At 37.6% G+C, this 26474-nt stretch overlaps 2 protein-coding genes across 18 annotated transcripts in view; both read right to left on the bottom strand.

Moving 5' to 3' along the window:
* Nucleotides 1-3503: 3503 nt before the first annotated feature.
* On the bottom strand, nt 3504-6687 carry LOC18995827 (phenylalanine ammonia-lyase 3). Its single transcript, XM_006846758.4, has 2 exons — nt 6440-6687; nt 3504-6323 (listed from the first exon to the last, which is right to left on the bottom strand). The coding sequence occupies exon 2, from the start codon at nt 6190-6192 to the stop codon at nt 4060-4062; it is 2133 nt and encodes a 710-aa protein (XP_006846821.1). The 5' UTR covers nt 6193-6323; nt 6440-6687; the 3' UTR covers nt 3504-4059.
* Nucleotides 6688-17743: 11056 nt separating this feature from the next.
* The window catches only part of MOM (ATP-dependent helicase family protein), a 32744-nt gene continuing 24013 nt past the window's right edge, over nt 17744-26474 (bottom strand). For all 17 annotated transcript variants that reach the window (XM_088872069.1, XM_020668695.2, XM_088872064.1 and 14 more), the window contains 7 exons: nt 25359-26379; nt 25015-25223; nt 24676-24780; nt 23014-24150; nt 21218-22348; nt 20258-20477; nt 17744-18862 (listed from right to left, as the gene is read on the bottom strand). In XM_088872069.1, coding sequence (XP_088728195.1) covers nt 18306-18862; nt 20258-20477; nt 21218-22348; nt 23014-24150; nt 24676-24780; nt 25015-25223; nt 25359-26379 — 4380 coding nt within the window. In that variant the 3' untranslated portion in view covers nt 17744-18305. The remainder of the gene's footprint in view (nt 18863-20257; nt 20478-21217; nt 22349-23013; nt 24151-24675; nt 24781-25014; nt 25224-25358; nt 26380-26474) is intronic.

Raw genomic sequence — 26474 nt, forward strand, 5'->3', positions numbered from 1 at the left:
TATAAATTGACCAAAATACCTGTATTTTAGTGAATTTATATTTTACGAATTATTTTTTTTCATATTTTTATTAGGTGCACATCAGTAAGATGTACACACGCTTCAAATTTCAAATCATTCTGATTAGTATAAAAAAATGAAAACTGAAACACTACCGGACAACTGTGACCGTGCGATGAAGTTTGGATGGTGATGAGGGTAGGCGAAATGACTGTTTATTTTCACTTATAGGTGTTTTGTAGTATCTTTCTATATATATATATATGGAAATGTTTATATAGAATCGAGGCTCTAAAGAATCAAATTTGAGCCTACCTCAAAAATTTCATTAGAAGATGTTTGTGTGATGCCTAAATATCTTCAAATTGATCATCTCGACATCAAGATGAATGGATATAAGAAAAAAATGGATTGCAAGTTTTGAAAATAGTATATTTTCTCACGCATTTTTGGACTGCCAATTTTCAAGATTTTCAATATATCATAGATACATCCATCTACAGTGTTTTTTAAGCTTTGAACGTCATAAGTAGACATGAAAATATATTTTAAAGCTATCACAAAGATTTCCAATATTGAAACCATATTTGTTGACGCTATTTGGAGGTAGGCTCTAATTAGATGGTTTAGAGCCTAGGCTCTATACAAACTGCAACCATATATATATATATATATATATATATATATATATATATATATATATATATATATATATAGTAAATAAATAGTGTATCTTGCAACATGTTATCTAGACCGTCTATTTTCAAAATTTTTATATATTTATAGATCTTCTTGATTTTAACCATTTTTTGAGTTTAGAATTTTATAATTAGATATGAAAATAGTTTTTCAGATAATCCAAAGAATTTCTTACACCAAAATTATATGTTATAATAAAAGTTGGAGGTGCGCCTTAATTGGATTGTTTAAGATTGCAACCTTATAGAAATCATACCCAGTGAATAATCAAATTGTATAATCCCACGATAAAGACATAAATCCTAAAAAGGTGGAATCAATGAAAAATAATTAATTCTATAGTCCCCTAAGGATAAAGATATAAAACCTAAAAAGGTGCCAAAGGCCAATATAAAACCGGTGGTATTTTTCAACATGTGTGAAATTTAGATGGCAAAAATGAGATTTTTCTATGTTGTTCTAGAATTGAGAATTTAAGAGGTTATAATTTAAGAGATTATGCACCATACAACTACTGTATTTTATACAAGGAAAATCACAATTACTCCTAATCGTAAAATTTGAAACAAGAAGGTTGTCATTTATCCTACAACATCCCAAAAAAAATTACACAAATTTTGGGTGCAATCAACAGCACATACCTTGTGCTGATTTTACATCTGATTGTTAAGAGTAATTATTATTATTTCATACAAAAAATACATGGTCTTATTATTTTTCGGGTGAAGTTTGTCAACGGTGCCTACCTTATACTACACAAGTAAGGTGCACTTCTAAATGTTATCATAAGATGTGGTTTTTTTTGTTTTTTGAACGTTTGAAAATCCATGTTGAATCATAATTATGAAATCTAAAGTTTTAAAAACAAGTGGATATTGTACAAATCTATTAACACTTTAAAATCTTGAATATAGATGATGTGAAGAATTTGTCACAAGAAACGACATTTTTAAGATGCAAAATGCTTTTAATCTTTATATCTATACATCTTTTAAACATTGTTTATTGATGTGTGCACCTTACTTCTGTAATATAAAATTACAACCTTATATAAAAAATGTTATTATTTATTTATATTAATTTTAAACCTATTATTGCTTCTATGCTTAAACCTATAGTGGTTGGAGGTGATGTAGCAAGAGAGCTTATTATAGTTCTCTACCTTCCTACACCCTCCCTCTTTCTAAATGCTCTCTACTAATTTTAAACTCTCTCTCTCTTCCCTAATTTTAAACATATCACCCATCCTATGCATGCACCTACTCTCTCTCTCTCTAAACTCTCTCTCACCTAATTTTAAACATATCACTATTTTCTGAGCATGCTTATGGTGGTTGGGGATTGATGTAGCATGATAGCTTATTATATTTTTGTTTTAACTTTGAGCAGGAACATAATACCTTGCAGCAGCTTGATTTTACATCTAGGACCCGGTTTTTATGCTGCCAAGCCCGCATATGTAGAAATACGGGCCTCTTAATAAATTTTAAATTGAGATAGATTTAAAGACCTAATTTTTTAGTACATTTAATCTCTAACATGGAGATCATGAATATGAATAAAAAAATAATAATTCTAGTAAAAAAATATTTGGATCGTTAGTTTCTATAGCTTTTAGATGGAAAGATTGATGCTTTACACTTTCTGAACTGTATATGTAGAAATGTGTGATCCAACCCGCATGAAACAATTTTCATTACAACTAACAACTAAGAGTAATAGTGACATTTCTCTAACAATGATAGTCTTATTGTATCGAGAGTGACTTCTTACCTTGATAACCACTTGCTTAAAAATTCCAATCTCTTTTTTTTTTTTCTTTTTTTTTTTCTTTTTTTTTTTTTTCTTTTTTTTTCTCTCTGAAAAATATAAAACTCGATTATTTGGATCTAAAATCATCGATTGGGCTTGAGATCGCGGTGTGGACAATCTGGGTTTCTTACTAGAGTCACTTACATTGAAATATTGTTTACCAACTTTCCTCCGATCTATATTACTGATCCAGCCATTCCTGATTGGCCCAAAGGGCAATTTAGCAATGGGCCAGGCGGTCCAGCTTGGCCCAGGCAGCCTGGGCCACAAAAATGTGGCATGTGGGCCAGGTATTGGTCGAGGCCAAAAGAGACCCAACCCAGCCCAACCCTACTACCCTATGTTTTACCCTTGAATGTTTTCTTTTTCTTCTCAAGAGTTATGAGGCCCAGCCCAACCTGGCCGTGCCTGAGCAAGGCCGTTTTGGCCCGATCTGACTTGGGTTGTGCTCAAGCTATTCCTAAAGCAACTAGGACAAGGCAGGACCCAGTCTAGCCACGGCCTGTTCCCAACCCTATTTTTCGATGCGATCTGGGTTTTCAAACACTACCAAAAACCTAGGGGTGGCAACGGGTCGAGTTGAGTGCTGCTGGACTCAGACCTAAAAATATAGTATGGGACCCATACCCTAATCCAAATAGTATTCAGGTCCAAAAATGGGACCCGACCCGCTGGGTCCAATTTTTAAACTCATATACCTGTATCGGGTCTACTCTCTAGTCCCGGGTCAGGTCGGGTCGAAGACTCCAGGCCCATTGCCAGGGCAAAACCCCTTCTCTCTCTCTCTCTGTAGCGTAAGAGCCTCAAGTCAAAATGACCACGCGTCTCACCTACCCGAAAGTTTCTGACTCATGGGTTGAGACTACAAAAAGCTTCTGACTTTTGAGTTGCGACTACATAAATCGGGTCAGAGAATCTCCGAGGCCAATAGCATGCATCCCCCCTCTCTCTCTCTCTCTCTCTCTGTAGAAACCATCTTAACAAGGTGATAATACCATGAAGACACTTTCTTTCCTTCATTTTATTTGTAAAACTCGCATTGCTTCACAGGGAGAGATCATTACCAAGAAGCAATAAATTTACCACAACTAACATATACTGAAAGCCTTCGAAAACAAACAATAATATGACAGATGACAAAAATTCAAAGAACAAAGCCACATTTTATGTACACCTTCATACGCATTGCATTCTTCATGCCCTCCATCTCTCACTACAAATGGTAGAAAATAAAATATAAGGAAAAGTAGAGAGAGAGGGAGAAAGTAATAGAGTTCAGAGAGAGGCAACCAACTTTGAAACATCTAGAGAGAGAAGGAAGGGAAACCAGCTTACTGACAGGAGATATAGAGAATGAGAGACTGGGTTGAGAACCACCTTCAGGGAACAGGAATAGAGAGAGAGAAGAAGGCAAGAACCAACTTCAGGTAAACAGATTTTAGAGAGAGAGAGAGAGAGGGGAGCAGGCAAGTTGAGCCAAACTGATAGAAGATCAGATAGACAAAGAGTGAGAGAGAGAGGCATGGGCTAAATTGAGGGACACCAAGTTTAGCAAATGGGCAATGGAGTTCCATCCCATTCCTTGACACAGTCGAGAAGAGGCTCGATGATCCGGCCACCCCGGATTGCCTCAAAGACCTTGTCGAACTCCTCGCCAGGGGACCTCTGTCTCTCTCCACTGAGCAGCTCAGTCCCAAGCACGCTCCTCACAAACTTGTAAATGGGGTAGGACCTGCACTCCTTAATCCTCTTCGGAATAGCAGAGTCACCTTTCTCTACACTTGCTCTGGCCGTCTCCACCTCCTTAGGCAAAATGGCCTTCAATTCTTGCTCAAAGAGCCCAATTCTCTCAAAAATTGAGCTCCCCATCTCCTTCTCCTTCTCTCCACTGGCCAGAGCATGCTCGACCAAGACGCCCCGAAGCTTCTGCATCAGTGGATAGTTCGAGCTGCAGGGGTCGTCGGCGTAGGCGAAAACGTATTCTCTTTCTACCACATTGAGCAGATCCTTCTCACAGAACCTAGAGGGAAGGAGTTCCCCATTCTCTCTCATGGTCAGGACCTTCTTCACCGCCTGTCCAACTGCCAACTTCACTGCCGCCTTCAAATTCTCCTCCAACTGCCTCAAATCAATGGCCTGGCAAAGAGCACTGATAAAAGTAGCAGACATCAGCTGCAAAATCTCGATCGCCTCGGCCGTCTTCCTCGACGAGATCAAACCTAGAGAATTCACATCTTGGTTGTGCTGCTCTGCGCTCTGGACATGGTTGGTCACAGGGTTGGCCAGGAATTGGAGCTCTGATGTGTAAGAAGCCATGGCTATCTCAGCTCCTTTGAAGCCATAGTCCAAGCTCGGATTCCGCCCCCCACTGAGATTTGATGGCAACCCATTGTTGTAAAAATCATTGACGAGCTCCGAGAACTGAGCAAACATGAGCTTTCCAATGGCTGCCAAAGCCAGCCTGGTGTTATCCATTGAAACCCCAATTGGGGTGCCCTGGAAATTCCCACCATGTAGAGCCTTGTTCCGAGAAACGTCGATGATGGGGTTATCGTTAACCGAATTGATCTCCCTCTCGATCGATTTCGTGGCGGCTCGGATAACTTCGATTTGGGGTCCGAGCCATTGAGGAGAGGTCCTCAGCGCATACCTGTCCTGCTTGGGCTTTTGCAGAGGGTCAAATTCATGGATCCTAGCTGCTTCTTTCATGTAATAACTCCCAGCTAAAATGTGCTCCATCAAAGCTGCAGCTTCAATTTGGCCAGGGTGGTGCTTGAGCTTATGGGTCAGGTGATCGGTGAACTCGAGTTTCCCCTGCATAACCTCGCAAAAGATCGCAGATAAAACCTCTGCTAAAATGGCGAGGATGTTGGCGTCGAACAGCACCGTCGATGCCAATCCGGACCCAACTGCTGTTCCATTGACGAGCGCCAAGCCCTCTTTCGGTTGCAGCTCGAAAGGCCCCGACTGAACCCCGGCCAAATTGAGTGCCTCCTCCGAGCTCATCACCTGACCATTAGGCCCAATTGCCTTAGCATTCGGCCTTCCAGTTAAAAGCCCGGCGATATAAGATAGCGGGACAAGATCGCCGGAAGCTGTTATGGTCCCCCTCAATGGTAAACACGGCGAAATCCCCTTGTTTAGCAGAGCAGCAATGGCTTCCAAAATCTCGAACCGAATACCTGAAAAACCCTGTAACAGGGTGTTCACCCTGACCAGCATGGCGGCACGGGTGGTCGACCGGGGGAGGGTAAGATCCGAATTGTCCCCAAAGATCCCTGCGTTCAGGAATCTGATGAGCTCCTTTTGGAGGGCTTCACCATTCCGTGTCCTTCGATGAGAGGTCGCACCAAAACCAGTGGTGACTCCATAGCTATCAGTGCCTTTGGTCATGGAATCCATGACCCAGTTCGAGCTCGCTTGGACACGGGGCCGAGCTTCATGACTGAGCTCGACCGACACATCATGCTCCTTCCGAGCCACTGCAGCGACTTTGGCGATAGAGAGAGAGTGACCCTCGAGCTTTACCAATGGCTTCTGGAACTCCGATACCATCTTCTTAACTTCTTCAAGGTGGCTCCCTTTGAAGGTCTCGGCCATGGCAGTCCAGTTGAGGGGGTCGGACACGCAGAGGCCGTCCAGCTTGCCATTGCTGTGGGATTGGTGGGCTGAGAATTCCATGGTTTTTCTAGAGAGAAATGTTTAATCTTTAGAGAAAGAGAGGGGTCAAGAGACGAAGAGGTGAAGTTGGGACAGAGTGAGAACAGGAGCTACAGACAGGTGTGTATGTGAAGGCGAGGAGAAGTGTAACGCTGGTAGAGAAAGAAAATATTTTAGAGAGAGAGACAGAGCCTCACCAGTAGTTTTCAGAGAAGCAGGTTAAAAATAAGAGAACACAACAATAAGTTCAGAGAGAGAAAGAACTCACAAGTACTCAGTCTCTGTTTCTCTCTCCTCCTCTGCTTTCTCAAAAGAAATATCACTAAATCTCATGAAACTCAGAGCTCAATACAGAGACAGATCACAAAGCAACAAAACCCACAAAGGAAAAGCAATGGAAGCGCCTGTTTAGAAAGAGAGAGAGAGAGTGAGTGTGGTTGTAGAGAGAGAACGCTTCAGTTTCTCTCTTTCCCTCTCTAGAAAATCACAGGTAAATACGAAGTGCTCGAGTTTCCTGAGACTCACCAGAGAAGTCGGTGTTTAAATAGACCCGTGGAATCGTAGCCTTGGGTGGCCTTATACTGGTTAGTTGGAAAATAATCTCGACCGTGTACTCGCTTTCATCGGACGGATTTAATTTACCCATGTGGTAACCGGTGGACGCGTGATCGGAACTTACGGTCCTGCCATCGACCGCATTAGTGGTAGTTGGTGGCCACTCCTAAGCGTGACATCATCACTCGGCGAAATTGAACGAAATTTCACCAAAATAATACGGCTGTCCATATGGGAAATTTCTCGGAGATATAAATTTATTTATTTAATATTTTAAATATGTGTGTGGTTTGTCTATAGCCAAGGCTCTAAACAATCAAATTAGAGTCCACCTGCAAATAGGATCAAAAAATATAATTTTAATGTTAAAAACTTTTATGATAGTTTTAAATTATATCTTCATTTTTAATTATAAAATTTAAAGCTTAAAAAATAGTGTAGATCAAACAGATCTATAAAAACTTGAAAATATTAACTTGAAAATATTGAAAATTGACGGTCAAATTGCAATATGTATTATTTCTAGAATATGAAAACCATTTTTTTCTCGTTTCCATACATCTTGATTCGAGATGGTCAATTTGATGATATTTGGGCATCAAAACAACCTCTGCTAGTGCAAGTTTTGAGCTGGGCTCTAATTTGATTGTATAAAGCCTATAAACTTTTTCCTTAAAATATTGATTTGGGATTCTTTTTTTTTTTCTTTTTTTTGTACAAGAAGTTTATTTATTTATTTAATATTTTAAGTAGGAAAATTGTTTCATGCGGGTTGGACCACATGACTACATATGCGGCCAAAAAAATGTAAAGCATCCATCTAAAGGATGGATGTAAGTAGGTGTTTTATCTAAAAATGATGGAAACTAACTGTCCAAATGTTTTCTTACTAGAATTATTATTTTTAGTTTTAAAACTTTATTTATTTTTTCATATTCATGATAGAATAATGATCATACAAGACCCTCCTACACCCATGTGTGTAAGATCTCATAGGATCATCATTAAATTTGGCACAGATCTCTAAAAACGTTATCACATAAGTGTGAGACTTGACTTATCTAAATATCTATGTCAAATTTAATGGTGATCATTTAGGGTCCTATACACATGGGTGTGGGAGGGTCTCATAGGATTATTACTCTTCATGATATCCATGTTAGAGATTATATGTCCTTAACAATTAAGTCTTAAAATCCATCACAAAAATGGATTTATTAAGAGGCTCGCATTTTTACATATGCGGGCTTCGGCTGCATAAAAACCGGGTCCTTTTAAGTATTAATTTGAGATTATATAACTATTTATTTTTAGTACAAGAGGTCACAAACCACTTAAGTTATTAGATTTGAAATCCAATAAATGAAATTGTATCACAACATTTGAAAAATTTTGGATTTTACGTTCAAATAATAACACATCTTCAACCACATGATTTTAAATCTAATGGTCAAATCTAATGGTCAAATAATGTTTGAGACATCTTTGTATAAAAAATAAATAATTTTCTTATATACATTTCTTTTTGTCTCTCAGCCCCGACTTTCGATCGATTGATTTGATGGTGATGACACTTGTATCCATATAAAATGTTTTATATGATCAAATGGACCATCAACAAACATATTTCCACCGATGTTTATGGTGAAAAATACAAAAAAAACAATTTGGTTGGTAAATCTGTTCCCCTGGTCTACATATATCGTACTTGAATGCTTGAAAATGATATTTTATTCTTTTAAGATAACGAATAAATATTTATGGCAAATGACAAATAAATTTTTGGGACTAGAAATTCTGGTCATTGGGGACGAAATAACCGAAATATAGGTAATTTCGGCGAAACATTTAGGCAGTTATAGAGGATTCAGTGTGTCGTGTGTGAAATTTATTACTAGGAAACCATAATTATCCTAGCCATGCGGCCTGCGAAAAATTTGAAAATGGCCGTAGTTAATACAATGAAAATCTTGGTAAAGGCACCCATCTCATGCATTAAATTGAAATAAATCCAGTGTCCTTAATTTAGTAACTGAAAAATACATGTACTCATATTTAATTTTTGGGTCATATACCACAATTTTTTGTGTAAAACGTCTTTCGGGATCGGATGAGTGGCCAATGACTCACCGACACGTGTTAAGTGCATCATGTAACGCACCTTCGGGCCACCAACTAATAAGGTTTTTAAGTGGTAATAAATCTACTCGATCAATATTATTTTTAAACTTCAAATTTTATAATCAAATATTAAAATAAATTTTCACTCCATCACAAAAATTTCGAATATTGAAACAATATCTTTTCGATACTATTTAAAGATGCGATTTACACAAAAATTTCGAATATTGAAACAATATCTTTTCGATACTATTTAAAGATGCGATTTACGCAAAAATTTCGAATATTGAAACAATATCTTTTCGATACTATTTAAAGATGCCATTTACTTTGATTGTATAGGGTCTCCGTTTCATACAAGTCACATTTCTAAAAAGGTGCGGTATGTATAGAGCCGAGGCTCTAAACAATCAAATTAGAGCCTACCTTCAAATAGCGTCGAAAAATATGATTTTAATACTGAAAAGTTTTGTGATAGCCTTAAATTATATTTTGATTTTTGGTTATAAAATTTAAAACTTCAAAAATAATGTAGATTGAGCAGATCTATGAAAACTTAAAAATCTTAAAAACTAACAGTTGAAAAATACGTTACAAGATGCATTTTTAAAACTTGAAATTCATTTTTTTCTCATGTCCATGCATCTTGATGTCGAAATAATCAATTTGATGATATTTAGGCATCAAAACGACCTCTTTTAATGAAAGTTTTGAGGTAGGCTCTAATTTGATTAATAAGTGAGATAAGTCTCTCTCCTGTTTTATTTTGTGCACCCGTGCATCTCTGCCCCCCCTCTCTCCACCAGTCCATGCGTTTGATTTTGGTCCTTACATGCATTTTAGCATGCAAATCTCTCTCTGTCTCTCTCAAACCTGTGTTGTTTGGTTTTGAGAATCTGTATTTGCATTTACCCATACAAATTCTCTCTCTCTCTCTCTCTCTCGGATTAGAAGCCTTTTTATCATCCAAATCCAAAAGTCAAATGAAAAAGTTTATATAAGATTGCAACTTTATACTCAAGGGAGTGAGTGTTTCAAAGTATATTATCAAAAAAAAAAAAAAGAGTTTCAAAGATAGAATACGTTTCACTTGATCATTTTGATGTCGAGATGCATGGATATAAAGAAAAAATGCTCCAGGTCCTAAAAATAGTGAATCTTTTAACAAATTATTTGAACCTTTTATTTTAAAGATTTTTATGTGTTGATAGATCTACTCTTTCTATACCATTTTTAGAACTCTAAATTTCTCGATTAAGGTTGCACATAAATTTTCAAGTCTATTAAGAAGAGAAGTTAAGATTCATTTCTCTCATCTCCATTTGGGAAAAGACTTGAAAAATGGTGTGGGTCCATTGGACACAAACAAGTCAAATTTGTTGAGCAAACCCTAATTCTTCCCATGTTGAGGTGGCTACCAAACCGATATGTTAGCTAGCCCAGCACGAGCCACCAACTCCCTCTCTTGTGGCCAGGACTTGGTCTCTTGTGGGCGTGGTAGGTAAGCCAAAGCTTAGACCAAGGGTTGGAAGGGCCCATTTATTTGACCACTAAAACTTCAAATTGAATGAGTGGGTTGCCCAATTTGGTAAGAGATGGAGTAGAAAAATGTCATCCACCTCTCTCTCTCTCTCTCTCTCTCTCTCTCATTTAATATAATATGGAATAATGACAAAAAAAGTGTTTCCCATCCACCAGCTCAGATATGTGCCTTCCTTGTATTCCATCCAAACAAACTCCCCTCCTCTAAGAGAGAGAGAGAGTTTGCTCCATTTTGTAAACTTAATTGGCCTGTCCTAAAAAGTTTAGGCACAAAATGCCATTCCCATTTAATACATATCCCAAAAGATTTTATATTCCTGCAGGAGTATACCATCCATTTAATCTGGCAAAACCATGGTAGGAATAGTTTTAGATATCAAATTTTGAGAATGCAGCCTCTAGAACCGGTAACCAACCTCAAAGGAAAAATAATAATAATGACTCGCACTCCCTGTGTGCTTCAAAAATGTGTTGTCCCAAGAGCCGCCTAAGTTGGATGTTTGAGAACTCAAATTCCAAATTTTTTTCTTTGAAAATAGTCGATTTTTGGATGCATCACATGATTTCAAATCATCAAAAGAAAGTATCATAAGTTGTTGTTTTGCCCAAGAGAGTTGTTGTGCGGTATGCTCCTTTGGGAACATGATATGCATGCTCATTACAAATTATTTTGGGTGGAATGATAATGACATAATGTATACAAATCACAATATTTGTGGAATTCGTTTATACATTTTAAAAAAAACCATATTCTAAAAGATGGCCAAGAGAAAACTTTTGTCATAGAGCTGATGTATAGGAATAAAGTGCGGTTCATTTCAAACCCTAATTATTAGGATCCATAAATTTGTGGAGAGAGTGAGAGAGACGTTTAAAAATATTTTCAAGCAAAGAGGAGTTCAAAGGGTAAATTTTGGTATCCCCTTTTTTTCAATTTTATTTTTGCCTACTTTCATCAAAAGATGCATGTGCTTGTGCATATTTGAAGAAAGGGAGTGCAAATTTGAAGAGAGAGAGAATGATAGATTTTCGTTGGCATCCTTTTTTTCAATTTCATTTTTGCCTAATTTCATCAAAAGATGCATATGCTTGTGCATATTTGAAGAAAAGAGAGTGCAAATTTGAAGAGAGAGAGAGAGAGATTTTCATCATAAAACCTCTCTAACAGCCACTTATTGGCAGTTTTTTTAAAAAAAAATTAATAGGAAAGACATAGTCCGTTCCTTCAAATCGCTTAAGAGTTAAGTTTTTTAAGGTATTAAACGAGATGGAATGAAAACCACAACGTAGTGACTAAGGTGTGGAGTCCGAGCCGAGCATTGATCTTAGGGTTCCAATAATTGCATTTTTGTACCCAAAATATTATAATTTCCCCCACCATGAATGTTTTAGACCTCCACCTTGTGTATTTTAAGACTAAGACTAATGTGCCACCTTAATTGCAACTTAATGTTTTCTTCATTCATGGATAATGTTAGTGACATGATGACATTATATGATAATGAATGATGCTGGTAAAGGGTTGTGGTCGAGAGAGGAGAGGGTAGGTGAGAGTAAGTGTTTAAAAATGTACTTTTCTGACTGCATCAACCTCACCGTATTGGGCACGTGGAAGTAGGGGTCACAATGCACTGGGGCTGGGACAGGCTTGCCCTATTGGGCCATGCCTAGCCTAAGCCCCGGTTCGACTTGAAACAGGCCGGCTAACGGGTCAGGCATTGGCCGGTTTTAGTTTTGATGTTTCAGTTAGGTATTTTAAAAAAAATTTATAAAATTTTAAAAATTAGGGGTTTGTTTGTAATATTCTTTTTTAATATTTTTATTATTTTGGCAAAAATTGAAAAGTGTTTTCACTATGAATACTTATTTTTATATTTTTCTATCTTTTTTGAAAAACTTTAAGAGTACTTTTGTGCATAAGTTTTTTTTAAAAAAATCATTTTCAACTTCATTTGAATGTGTTTTGTTTAATCATGTTTTAAATATACTCTTCATTTTTTTTTAATACTTTTTTAAGAGGCCGAGACTTGCGGATTTTTCGAACGCTTATTCGAATATCTCATAGTACCTTTTACTTTTAATTTGGGACCTCAATAAGAGTAGAACTCAATATGTCACGTGTTTTATATTTTTCGCATCAAGAATATCGGGGGGGGGGGGGGGGGGGGGGGGGGGCTCGGACATCCCGAAGCCGAACCCAGGACCCGGATTCAGCCCGAAGTCCGACTGTAAAAACAATTTCCTGTTTAATATTTACATTAGTGCGGCATGCTATTTTTTGCAGTGGTTGGCATGTATGGTCGATGATGATGTTGATCGATAACAGACGGTGATGGATGATGGTGGTTGGAGCATGTGATGGATGATGCGTGTTTGTAGGTCGTGGGGAAGGGCTTTTAGTAGTAGTTGTCACGTTCAGGGGTTGGTAGAGACGTATGTGAGGTGGTAAGCATGACACATAGGAGTGTCCGATTTCTTATATATCCAAACATTTCATCAGACCATTTGCTTTTTGTTTTTTTTTGCATACTAATGACAACTACTAGTGTTAAGTAATATAAAATAAATGTATTTATATATGAGAAAGGGGGAAAAGTTTATATGAGGTTGAAAATGCTATACAAGTTAGGTGCGTCTTAAAAATCCTGTAAAAGAGTGTTAGAAAGAAAAATCACTTCCGTCAGATGTACGTACGTGAAGGAAAAACCAAAAAAATTGAAGTCCAAAAAATTTGTCTCGTAAGAAAAATCAAAAATATTATATTTTGTGATAAGTTATTTAGACTATTTATTTTTAATATTTTCGAGTGTCTATTGATCTGCTCGATCTTGATATTTTTGAAAATTTATATTTTATAACTAAGGATGAAAGTAGATTTTTAATCCAATTATAAGATTGATATGTATTAAAACCTCACTCAATAATTTTTGTCGCCATTTAGTGTAGGAAATTAGTGTGCGGAGAGAGAGAATGGTTTGAATGGTAGGAAATTGATAGTGTTGATTATTGTCTATGAAAGAGAGAGAGAGAGAGAGAGAGAGAGAGAGGGGGGGGGGGAAATGGCATGGTTAGAGAGTCAAAGTAGGAAACTGGTTTGAAAGGTAGAGTTCATTGTTTAGGAGTTAGAGAGAGAAAGGGGGAGAGGAGGAGAAAAAGTGAGGTTTGTAGGGAGGTAGCATGCCCTTTTAGAGAGAGAGAGAGAGAGAGGTTGTTGGGATATGGCATGCCCTTTGTGTGTAGGGAGAGGGAGGGAGAGAGAGAGGTTTGTTGGGATATGGCATGTCATTTTTGGTTGTAGAGAGAGAGAGAGAGGGGTTTGGTAGTGTAGAGAGAGAGAGGGGTGGTAGTGATATGGATGGGGTTTTGTTTTTTGGTAGTAGTTGGCATGTATGGTTAGGTAAACGCGTGTAAGGATCACACTTGCTATTTTTTTATTATTATTACTATTATCAGCTATAAATAGGATGTCTTTTCTGTCACAACTTTGCTAGAGAGCGATAATTAGATGAGGAGGTACGTACAAGAAATGGGCGGAAAATTACGATAAAAGTCAAACATGCAGATACCATAACTAGGTTCGCCTTAAGGCAAAATATGTGTGTTTTAGAGAGAGAGAGAGAAAGAGATAGAGAGAGAGAGGGGGAGGAGTGGGGAGGGAGGGAGGGAGGAAAGGTTCATTGCCGTGTTGGGGGCACGGAATTCGGTATGGGCGGAGCCCGAGTAACTGTCGGGCCAAGTTTGAACTTATTTGGCCCAAGTCAGAAAAATACAAAAGTTTTCAAATTTATATACATTTATGAAAGAACGTATGGGTATTGCCTAAATTGAACTTTGACATAAGGCTTTTGGGTAATCCGGGTCCAAATAGGTACAGGGCCTTCATTAGAGATCACTTGAGAAATCTTTTTTTTGCTTATTCAAGGCCGTGTGGCCGCACCACACCTAATGAAGTTGAGATGTCCTCTTTGTTAAATGAGATTAATTTTAGTCAAACATATGATTTCAATATTAATTAGTATCAATGAATACAATCAAATGGTGTAAGAATGAACAAAGAGTCCCTTGGAGTATCTGCACAGTCGGTGTTGCCCACCGCTTCGGTATATACCCGATATAGAATCAACCTTTAGAATAGGTATTGCCCGATATGGATAAATATTAGCAGTTATTAAACGTTCCAATTGGTTTGCATCCAGCAAGAATTGAACCTATGAATTGGCCAATTATAAGTTGGGCAATTTCGCAAGGATCATCACAAGTGTCATCATGAATAAGCAAATTCCAATCGAAAATAAATATTTAGGAGGAATGAATGAAAACTGAAAATTATGAAAGCCGTTATATATTATCGACACATCTCATATATTGTTCTTTCTAAATTTGAAAGGAATTGCATTTTGGCGTATCCTTTTATAAAATATTGTTGAGCGTATAAATAAATAAAGAGTAATGATCCTCCAGGATCCTCTTCCATTAATGTGTGTAGAACCTCAAAAGATCATCATTAAAGTCGGTGCGGATCTTTAAAAAAATTATAACATGAGTGTGGGACTTGACTTTTAAAAAAATCTGTGTCAAATTTAATAGTGATCATTTGGGATCCTACACACATAGAAAAAAGTTCTATAGGATCATCATTTAAAATTTGGCACCATCATTATTTCCATTATTAAGTTTGTTACATCTAGCATTGTTTGGAGAAATTTATCAAAAAAACACTTGGACATTAACTGTTTACATCCCCCTCATTTTTTATTTAATTTCAAGACTCATGAGTTGATCAGTTAATAACTTAGATGTAATTTTATATTAAATAATAGGTATTAGGTGCCGCTTGGTGGAATTTCTTATTTTCAAATAAACCTCATTAAACAATTATTTCCCAAAATTAAAAATTATTTCCTTTTTCCATTTTAATTCCCGTTATATAATATGCTACCCTGTGATAAGAGCTGGCAATATTATTTATTGGAACTTGTGGTGCAGTAAATACTGAATACTATGACCACATAAACTAATAGAAACAGCAAGGTCTAGACTACCATGCCAAAAAGAGAAAGCACCAATACTTGGACTAATTTAATACGGCGGTCGGGACCGAATATCGTACTTATATATAAAAAAATGAAAATATTTTTCAATTTTAAAATATTCAGATCGGTGGGCAATATTTGAAAGATGGCGGAAATACACAATCTCAAAAACATAATTTATATTGATCGAATTTTTTAAAAAAAAAAAAAAAACTCATCGATGTAGACATGATCATGAGTTAAAATAGTTGAAAATGGATAAAATATTAAAAATAGTTGAAAATGCATAAAATATTAAATAGTAACAAGTTCCAAAAAGGATATATCTGCTTACTGTTAGCTCAAACAAACAAAAAAGGACGGCCACTATAAATCTCAAAATCACTAATATTTGACAATAATGACACGTTTAACTCCATAGACAAGTCAGGTATATATGAGGGCAAAATCACTAATACTTGACAATAATGACAAGTTTAACTCCATAGACAAGTCACGTTATATATATGAGGGCAAGGCTAGATCCATTTAAAACAGCTGCTATGTCTCATATATTCTAATTCTTTTTTAATAAAAACAAAGTTTCTCTCAAATTTTGAGGTATATCTCCAATTATTTCTAATAAATGCAAGAGAGATAGAGAGAGATATGAGTTATTGCAAGTTGTTTATTTTTTAAAAATATATTAATAAGTACAAGTGAAAATCTTGGCATCTTGTGAAGAATTTCTGTTAAAATATTTTGACTATATTAGTGAGAAAAATATGGAGTCCAAAGGAGACTACACAAAAACCACAAATGGCAAATAACATTAATGCTACCAAAATTTCTTTTTTTTTTTTCTTTTTTCTTTTTTTTGTAGTTTGGCGATCCAAATTGAAGATGAGATGCAAGAATTCTAATCTAAAATCGACTGCTAACCACTCTCAAATAGTACCAAACTCTCTGCAATATTTTGACATGATGGAGCTAATACTTTCAGCATGGTCCACAGTATCATGAGCCACAACTAAGACGACATACACCACATATACAGTCAAGATGTGGATGTGATTCAAATGCTGGGCATTGGTCTCTTTTCTATCATGACATATGGGTCAAAGGGAAACAAAAAAATTATTCACAATTTCAAATAATCCAAGCCTAGAGGGCCTCCCTAATAATTCACAAACTTTCTTTCTTTTTTTACATCCAGAGTCGAATTTGAACAATATATTTCAACTCAACAGGTCAAACCAAACTGAGCCTGTTAGCTTATTTATTAAACAATTCAAGCTCGAACCTTCAGCTTGAGCAAAGAGAGTGATATATATATATATGTATATATATATATATATATGTATATATATATATATATGTATATATATATATATATATATATATATATATATATATATATATATATATATGTTATTTAGCAGAATATAAAATTCTAGTATTTGAAGTCAACAACATTTAAATTATGAAATTGGACTCTTGTAAGCTCTTCCATGAGATATAACTATTCAATTAAACTTGAAGGTATATCACTTTTATTCTTCTTTCCTTGAATATTACACATCACTAATAATTATTGAAGAGGGCTTTTGAATAAGCCCAAACCTTCTTCTCATTACTAATTCATAAATTGAATATGCTTCACCATAAAATATAGCAGGAACACCTTACACATCGTATAATAACAGAAACGCCCATCCATAACCAACACCCAACACCGCTGGGCATACAATCTGGATTCTACTTCGTAAACTCTCTCTCTCTCTCTCTCTCTCTCTCTCTCTCTACTAAGCATGCACACAATCTAATTTACTTGTAAATTCTCCCTCCCTCTACCAACACAACCATGCACCCAATCTGATTTTCACCCTCCCTCTCTACCAACACAACCAAGCACAAAACCTGATTTACTTGCAAACAATCTCTCTCTCTCTACCAACATAACTATGCAAATAATCTGATTTCTCTCTAAACCAACACAATGCAAATAATCTGGTTTACTTGTAAACACCCTCTCTCTCTCTCTCTCTCTCTCTCTCTCTCTAGCACTTTTCTTGCAGTTAAACTGATTCCATATCAACTTATTGACTTTTCGATTGTTTCTCCATGATTCACACTCCATGCCCAGAATTAAACTTCATAAACGTCAATCTGATGCTCACATCGATCACTCCTAAACAAACTAATAATGATATCTCACTCCTCACACCTAATCTCAAATAGCATGGGTCCCCATCGACATAGTAAAATCCCATTCAAAAAACCAAAACATCATAAAAAAAGACCAAAACCTTAGTCATTGATTAACTTTTTGTGGACTTTCATTTTTAAAAGGTAACCGAGCATTGATTCATGAACTTGTAACATATTATCCAAAGAATCTCAACCCTTCCCTTCATTAACATTATGTACATCTTCTCAACTGATCATATAACAAAATAAAACACAGATTTGCTCCCCCACATGCATGACATCTCCATTTCTAAACTCCACATCCCAACTCTCTCTCTCTCTCTCTCTCTCTCTCTCTAAGAGGTTACTAATACCACCTCCAAGAAAATAAAAAAGAAAAAAATCATGTGGGCCCACCATATCCGTTCTACATCACAAAATTCCGGCAAAACGAGATGAACGCCGGCAAGCGAAGACTGAAGAAATATATTTGACAGGGATATACACTTCATGGGGCCAACCCTTCTCACCATCCAAATCTCAATCAAAATCATCATTTGCCACCCAATCTCGACCTAAGAAACAGCTTTCCCATTTATCTTTGAAGAACCCAATATTTTCCCCATCATGGAAGACCCAAACTTTCTTTTCCCATTAAATTACAACTAAGCATTTTTTCCAGGTCAAAATTCCAGAAAAATGAGGGCCATAACCTCAATCATCGTCTGATAAGTAAACCACTTGAGGCTGAGAAGAAACCCCCATGTCAAAAGCAAGATTGGTATCCAAGAACGAGGATAAATCCTGGCTGTTGGTGCCTGGCAAATCGACGTTCGCAAGCGACGATGGGTCCATCGCCTGAGTGGACCCGACAGTACTCAGAACCCGAAATTGTGGGGAAACCAAGTGCGGCATCCCCATCATTACAGGGATTTGGGCCCCTAAGTGAGTCGAGTCCAATTGACTAGGAAAAGGGACAGGGTTAAATGGGGGGAGCTGACCGGTCCCACTGCTTGACAAGATATTAGGGTTTGGTGATGGAGGCCTTAAGAGGCTAGGGCTTTGAGGACGGGTGGCCCGTTGATCTAGAGCTTGGTGGGGCCATTGGTGCTGGGGAAACAATTGATTTGTGGGGTCCACAGATGGTTGGGGACTTGAATGGTAGGGTCCACTAGGGTTTGGATTTGAGGGATGGGGAACAGAGGGTGTGGCTAGAGGATGCATTGGCCTTGGTACTGGCTGATGAGAGTGCAGGAGAGAAGAGGGATTTCCTGCAAGAGTTGAGAGAGTGTGGGAGAGTAGCAGTAAATGACAGGTCGATATATTGATGAACTATTTGCTAATGTATATGGAAAGCATAATCCATTGTCCGAGAGTTTACTATAGCCCTATGGACTATGGTAAGCATGATTGATTGGGATCATCACAGTCCCATAAAATGATGGATGGTGATGGAAAGTGGGAACCATTAAAATAGGAAGGCAACACTCTTTCCATAACCGTCCATTGTTCATTGGAGAGTGATGAGCCCAACGCACCATGTTATCCAACTATAGCATGTCTTCTCTTAGTAACATACTTCATGTTGTAAACTTTCTCACTGTATGACCGCAAAAAATTTAGACATAATTCATAAAAGGCTGCGGTTTGTAAAGACCCGAGGCTCTAAACAATCAAAGTAAAGTGCACCTTCAAATAGTGTCAAGAAATGTGCTTTCAATACTGAAAATCTATGTGATAGCCTCAAAATATATTTTCATCTCTAATTATAAAATTTAAAGCTTCAGAAATAGTGCAGATCGAGCATATCTATGAAAATTAAAAATCTTGAAAATTGATAGTCCAAAATACATTACATGATCCACTATTTCCAAGACTTGAAATCCATTTTTTTCTCATGTCCATGGATCTTGAGGTCGAGATGATCAATTTGAGAATATTTGGGTATCAAAACCACCTCTTTTAGTGAAATTCTTGAGATGCGCTCTAATTTGATTGTTTAGAGCCTCGCAGTTGTATAAACTTTTTCCTTCCTAAAAAAACTGAATCCTCTCCAGTTAAAAAGATTGTCCATGAATCAAATCGAGGTGATCTATACTACTTTTACTTTATCAATAGAACCTACCATACTTACAAAAAAGGACTTCATACGCAGTGATGAAGTCCGAGTATCATGCAGTTATACAAGTTCAAACAAATGAGTTCTATCTATAATTCATGAAAATAGGATACCTATATAAATACCATAGAATTTACTGAACTTACACTCAAAAACCAACTATGCTATTCATTTCTGAGAAGTTAAACTACTTTATTCCGTGCATATTTTTATAATTCTATAAGCATGTTCCCACATACACACAAGGATTCCTGTTCCCTTTTGAACACCACAAAGGGCTATTTGTGAGCAAGAAACCTGGTCAGAATCAGAACTCAATACTTTCAAGCTATCACAGTATGTTGGGTAACTTGGACAATATGAAACCCTGTTTGTCAGTCCAGATTTTCTTGCTCAAGTCCTCACACAAGTGACAACCTTTGCAGTCCAACACAGTTAAGTTCAGTATGTCAGGACATGAACAAAGGGAGACCATATCACTCACAGAGAGAGAGAGAGAGAGAGAGAGAGAGAGAGGAGACTGAACTTGCTTCTTAGAAATTCATACCTGGTAGGGGTGCCTGCACGAGCAAGGGTGACATTTTGAGATCATGCAACCTAAGCTTGAATGCCTCAGCCAACCATCGATTCATATTGACCTTGCTTAAATTTGCTTCAAAAACCGTCTTCTTTCGTGAAAATGCAGTCTCAGTGTCCTGAAGCAAAGCTCCATACTTTCTCTTCACCTCTTCTATCTCTCTCTCACACTCCAGCTTAAGACGCAATTTCTGATTGAAGAAACAAAAAAAAAAAAAAGTCAAACCAGATATGACCTGATCTTATCACATCATAACCACAATTACCTCAACTTTAAAAGAAGTGCCAAAAACCCATTGGGTTATATAACTACGTAGATTTCTATTATTTTCTTTTTTTTAATACAAAGGATATTTCTCTTCATATAGCGGTATTTTCCCCTCACTTGTTTCCTGCATTTTTTAAAATAATAAACTATGGTTCAATGTAGATATTAGTTTTAAAAGATATAAAAAAACAAAGGAATTTGTTTAATTTTCTATTTTCTTCAACTCAAATTTAAGCCTATTTCCCTTTCCATTATTTTTCTGTTCTAATTTACACAAGATTGTCCAAGAAAGACCAAAACTTCAAAATCACCCAAGAAACCACCTCAACAAGAAATTTACAAGAACGAGATGGCATTGTAACAAACACATGACCGATTCTTTCTTTTGTTCTTTTGCTCGGGTCCCAGGCTAGGGAACCTTTCTTGATTGTAAAAACTCCCTTAACAGGGACCATCGCTTGTACCATCCATAATTCTCAGTAATACAATGTTAACATTCTCAAAAAAAAAAAAAACGACTCTTCACCTGTCAACTTCTTGTTCGAGCTTCTATAATTTTCCCTCATTAATTTACAGAGACTTTCTGGAGTAAACTTTGAAAATCTCTGAGAAATCACCTCACCAAGAAATTCAGGAGAACTAAATAAATACATGCAAACTTACGTCATCTTCATATTTCTTGGTTGCCATCTCCTGTTCCTTGCTGATTCTGATTATCTCATTGAAGAGGGGATCAGATTGACCAGGCTGCAATGACCGTGAGGCAGATGGGGCTGTTTGCACAGGCTGCATAATAGAAGCCAATAAAGCACTTCCACTACCAGAACCTGAAGTTGATGGAACTTCAGTATGCAAAGTGATCCCCAAAGATTCTTGCTGCAACTCCATGACAGGCCTTGAAGGGGAAGCAATGAGATTCAGATCTTCAAGTTGAGGTTGGGTGGATGGAGCACGTGGTTCAGGAGTCAGCCCACTCTCTCTCCCTGTGATTGCACAGGCTGCATGGTTGTTTTCTCTCTCTATAATTGTGCAAACTGCAGGCCCATTTTCTCTCTCTAGGGTCGGACCGAGCTCTGGCCCATTCTGATTCTCTGCGAGTCCAACTCCTAGCCCATTTTCTCTCTCTGAGGTCACACAAACTGCCCTCTCTGCAATCGTTACAACTGTTGGCCCATTTTCTCTGTCTACAATTGCACCAACAGCTGGCAAATTTTCTCCATCTACAATTGCACCGACTGGCCCAGTTTCTTTCTCTACAGGTGCAACAACTGCTTGGCAACTTTCTCTTTCTGCAATTGAAGGCCCATGTTCTCTCTCGGCAATGGTACGAACCGCTAACCCATTTTCTCTATCTGTGATCGCACCAATTGCCAGCCCATTTTCTCTCCCTGTGATTGCACCAACTGCTGGCCCAAGTCCCCCCTCTGTAATTACACCAACTGCTGGCCCATTTTCCCCCTCCACATTTGAACAAGCAGCTACGCCATTTTCTCTCTCTTCAATTGCACCAACTGCTGGCCCATTTTGACCATCTACAGTTGAACAAGCTGCTGGGCCATTTTCTCTATCTGAAATTGCCGGCCCATTTTGCCTCTTAGCAACATCACAAACTGCTGATTCGTTATGTGTCTCTATGATGGGCCTCGATGGAGAAGCAATATGATCTGAGCTTTCTGGTTGAAGTAGGGTAGCATCATCCCTTTGTACCATTGGAATACTCAATGGTTCAGGTGCTGTCCCATACACACTCTCTCTTACTGCATTAACTGCATGTCGATTATGGTCAACTGTTATCTGGACATGGTCATTGGTCACAAAACATAAGGTCATCAGTCAATTACATTAATTATGGAACCCAGATCAAGTTGCAGATAGAAAAAAATAAACTGGACAATGTTTCTGCTGTTTCCTTTTGAAAATATCAGAATAATATTTTCCTTTTTTTGTTGAAAGTACCGATAAATTCATAGAAATTAAGAACTGCATCAAGTTACAAGCAAAGAGTACAGACAAAATGAAATAAATGTAAGGCAGAGAAAATCATCAAATATATCCTAGTCCCAAAGTAACAACAAGAAACCACGCCCCCACCCCCACCCCCCTCCCCCCTCCCCTTGGTGATTTTCACCATTGACGAGAAGAAATATGAATTACTAGTAGATTATAATCCAGAGTCCATTTGAGCCACCATCGTCCAATGAAATGGATGGTGATGGAAAGAAGTTGGGACCCCTCAAGATCAAGTCCTGCTCTGGTCTGTCCGACTTTGTCCATCTCTGACCATCATTTCATTAAATGGCAACCCCAATGGACTATGAGCACAGCATAGCCCACAGGATTCCAGTATGCTTTCCCTTTGGCTTTCATATCCAGATACTGATAAACAAAATTTTCTATATCATAATCATTGAAGTAATTCAATGACAAAATAAGACTCTTTGCAAATTAAGAATGCTTACCTCATGAGATGGCTGCAAATCTCCCAGGCCAGGACCAGGTTGAAACTGATTCCTAGCAGAATCCTGTGATATCTCACCAACAGTCACCACTTCCACATCTCTACCGTCAAGACAGTTAGCCCCCGTATCTGCAGCAACTGTTACAGTCTCCATGGCTATATTCCCAGCTGAGACCCTCTGCTCTATTACGAGGTTCGATTCTTCGGCTTCTGCCATCAAATTTAAAGATCTTGATTTTGCTAAACCACCCAATGCCTGCATATCAATCTTGCTTTCAATAGGTGAACCCAAAACAGGCCTTCCATTCCTTGAATCATTTTCACCAGAATGGCTATTAGAGAAAGAACCCAAATCTTCCAGCCGCAAACCAAATTTAGGCAATGGGTGGTCAAAACAAGGCTTTTTCAATTTACCCGATTTTACAACTTCAGTCCATACAGAATACAGATGGTTTTCCTCATTACGTATCCCATGTTGACGCTCAAAAAGGTTTTGCTGGTACTTCTCAACGCGTTTATCCAAAGCATCCATTTTCTCCGCATAAATGTCTTTTAGGGACTTGCTTTTCTCCTTTAGAAGTGAGCTACTGTTCTTATACTTGTCAAAGATTCTAGTACCCTCTATCTCCTTCGCCCTCTCCAACTTTTGTTTCTCTCTCTTCCAGAAAGAGATAATTTCCGCTACTTCATCTTTCTGCTTCTGGAGAACATACTGCATTCGACTGTGCTTCACGGCATTGAGCTTTGCAATTAAACTTGCATTAGTATGAGGCCCGTTATCCTTGACTGACTCATTTGTGTTGGGATGTGGATTGACCTTTTCAGTGGGGACTCGCATATCTCGCTCACGTGACTCTTCTCGTATCTCTCCATCTTCGCAAATTTCTGCTTCTTCCAATTCATGCGCATCCGTACCACGCGATGATCTCGATCTATCATCTTGTGAACCTGAGTCAGCTTCACCAGAGAAAACTTGTCCACGTGTGATGTCCTTTAGAAATGGGCGAAGCTGCTTTAACTTCAAGTAAACAGATTCAGCCTCTTCCTTCTTGCACTCGAATTTTAGCTCACATCTTGCAAGAGCAAGTGATGCATCACGATCCATCTTGTATTTCAAGACGGAAGCGGCTATCCAACACTGAATAATTCCAATACAGCATTTGAAATCAGTAAAAACACATCAATTAGGTTTTGAATAAAAATTAAATCAAATTAAATTTTGAACTAAGAGCATATGTGTTTGTAATAGTGTATGATAACCCAGTACACTATGGAAAAACCATAAAGTTGGGTTATCACCATCCGATGAAATAATGATGCTGATTAAGAGATTTTGGAACCCACAAAAGGAGAACATGACCCCAATTTGACCCAACACTCTCTCAATCATTCTCCATTCATTGGAAGACAAGGGTTTTCCCATTGGTTCGATTGGAGTACAGTATCTTTTTGTTGATCAGCATATGTTTTCTTTATTTTAATCAACATAAGAAGTACACATGACTAGAACTGAACCTCAAATACCAAGGACTTAGGCTTCAATTTCTTAAACATGAAAATGAAAGAACTGATTAGGTCAGTCTCAATGTAGTTGTTCTAACTTCTAAGACAGTGAACATCATCAAACCACATACAACAAATGAACCATAAAAACGAGACTCACCAGAGATATCTGAAAGGCCTGCAATATAGTCTCTGGCTCCCTAGGGACATTGTGGTTGTTCATTACATAATCAAGGAACTCTGCAGCAATACTTTTCACATTTTCCTGCATGCAACAAAGAAAGGTTCTCATTTAGAGATTGAAATTATACATAAAGAAATACTAGGATGAAAGATCTGACTTTTTTTGTTTAATAAATCCAGATATTCACTATAAACTTTTTATCATGTTTAATAATTATTCAAGCATTAAAATCGCAAAAAACAAAAAATGCAAATTCATACTAGTACTAAAAACTAATTAATTTGTTTCAAGTAGAAAGGACAGGAAGCAGCATACTGGAAGGTGCAAGGTTTCAGAGAGCTTTGATAGCTCAGGCTTCATTAAGAGATGCAGACTTCGCTGAGCAACACGAATGCTTCTCCCATCTTCAGATTCTGTCCTGTGGATCCCAGGAATTTCAGGATTTGGCTTTGTTCTAGAAGTGGAAAGTCCAGGTACACCATGATTTGAAGCAGTTGTAGCTTCAGGTACTCCAGACATCCCTCCTGCAAAAACAGGTAATAGTCATCTCAACAGCACAAAACAACACTCTTCAAAATCCTGAAATTAGTAAGTTAAATAAGCATTGAAAATTTTGCGTATAAACAGAAATACTAAATTAATCTGCATGGGGAACCTACCGGTTTCTTCAGCTATGTTACTACAATAAGCAGTGTTTTTCGTAGCAGATGGAGGAGCAGAGCCATGCAAACCGATTGATTCTTTCTTGCCCTCAGCAACTGCCTTTTTCTTGTCCTGTAGCCAAGGTGTAAGAGTAGCTGGGTCAATGGTGCTCAATTGTTTCTTGCGCTTCTTTTTGGCTTCCAGGTTAACATTCTCTGGTTCTAATTTCTTCGTTGATCCATCAAAATGTTGAACTTTCTTCCTGGTCCTTTGCAATGTCCCAGTCAGATGACTCCACTCAGGAGATTTTCCTTGCAACAATTTGGACCAAAATGCCTGGGGTAGTTCACCACCTACTGAGTTCATCTCTGATTCACCAAGCAAAGAATTCAATCTATTATAGCCTAACCCACCACGTAAAACTCTTAAGACAACATTACTGTCATTTCCATCACTGGTTTCATTCCCAACGAGCATCTTATTCAACAGTTCACTGGCTACATCCTTTAAGAACTTCTGATCACAAGAATGCATTGTCCCCATGCTTGAGCTCTTCATATTACGGAGCTCTTCAAGCTTATTAAATAGGTATGTTGCTCCCCACATGAGTAACAAATGATTCATGCCACGGCTAATATTTTGGACATTGCTCTCTAAAACCATATCCTGCTTTGCAAAACATAAAACTCTTTCTTCCATGGTATAGGGAGAATAAAAGCGGAACACTTTCAATTTATCATGTGGGGAGTCTATAGTTATTTTCTGCAAGGCCCTTAAATCGTTCAATGGGTTCATATCACTGTCAAATATTATAATATTATCCACAGAAGAAAGCTTAATGCTTGGAAGGCAAGCACGATTCTCTAATAGAAATACAAACCTCCCCTTCTCCTTATTATTAAACATCTGCAAGACCGCTTGCTTTTTAGAACTGAGCAACCCACTATCTATGCGCTCATATGACTCTGCTCCAAATCTTTGACGTAAATAATCATCTAGTATATCCCCTATAGAGTGTGGTCCCGATCCACCGATGAGCTGCCACATCAAAAAGAATTGACAAAACATCAAAATTACCAATCCATATAGCACTTACAATGCCATGCAACTCCAGCCAGGCCTAGGAGCAACCA

This window comes from Amborella trichopoda, chromosome 7 (assembly GCF_054954075.1).
Source record: "Amborella trichopoda isolate Santa Cruz 75 chromosome 7, AtrichopodaSantaCruz75HAP2 v2.0, whole genome shotgun sequence".
Taxonomy (NCBI): Eukaryota; Viridiplantae; Streptophyta; class Magnoliopsida; order Amborellales; family Amborellaceae; genus Amborella; species Amborella trichopoda.

Bases quoted from the DNA above. Each gene is read 5' to 3' on its own strand.
- LOC18995827 (XM_006846758.4), bottom strand. From the start codon at position 6,192: ATGGAATTCTCAGCCCACCAATCCCACAGCAATGGCAAGCTGGACGGC.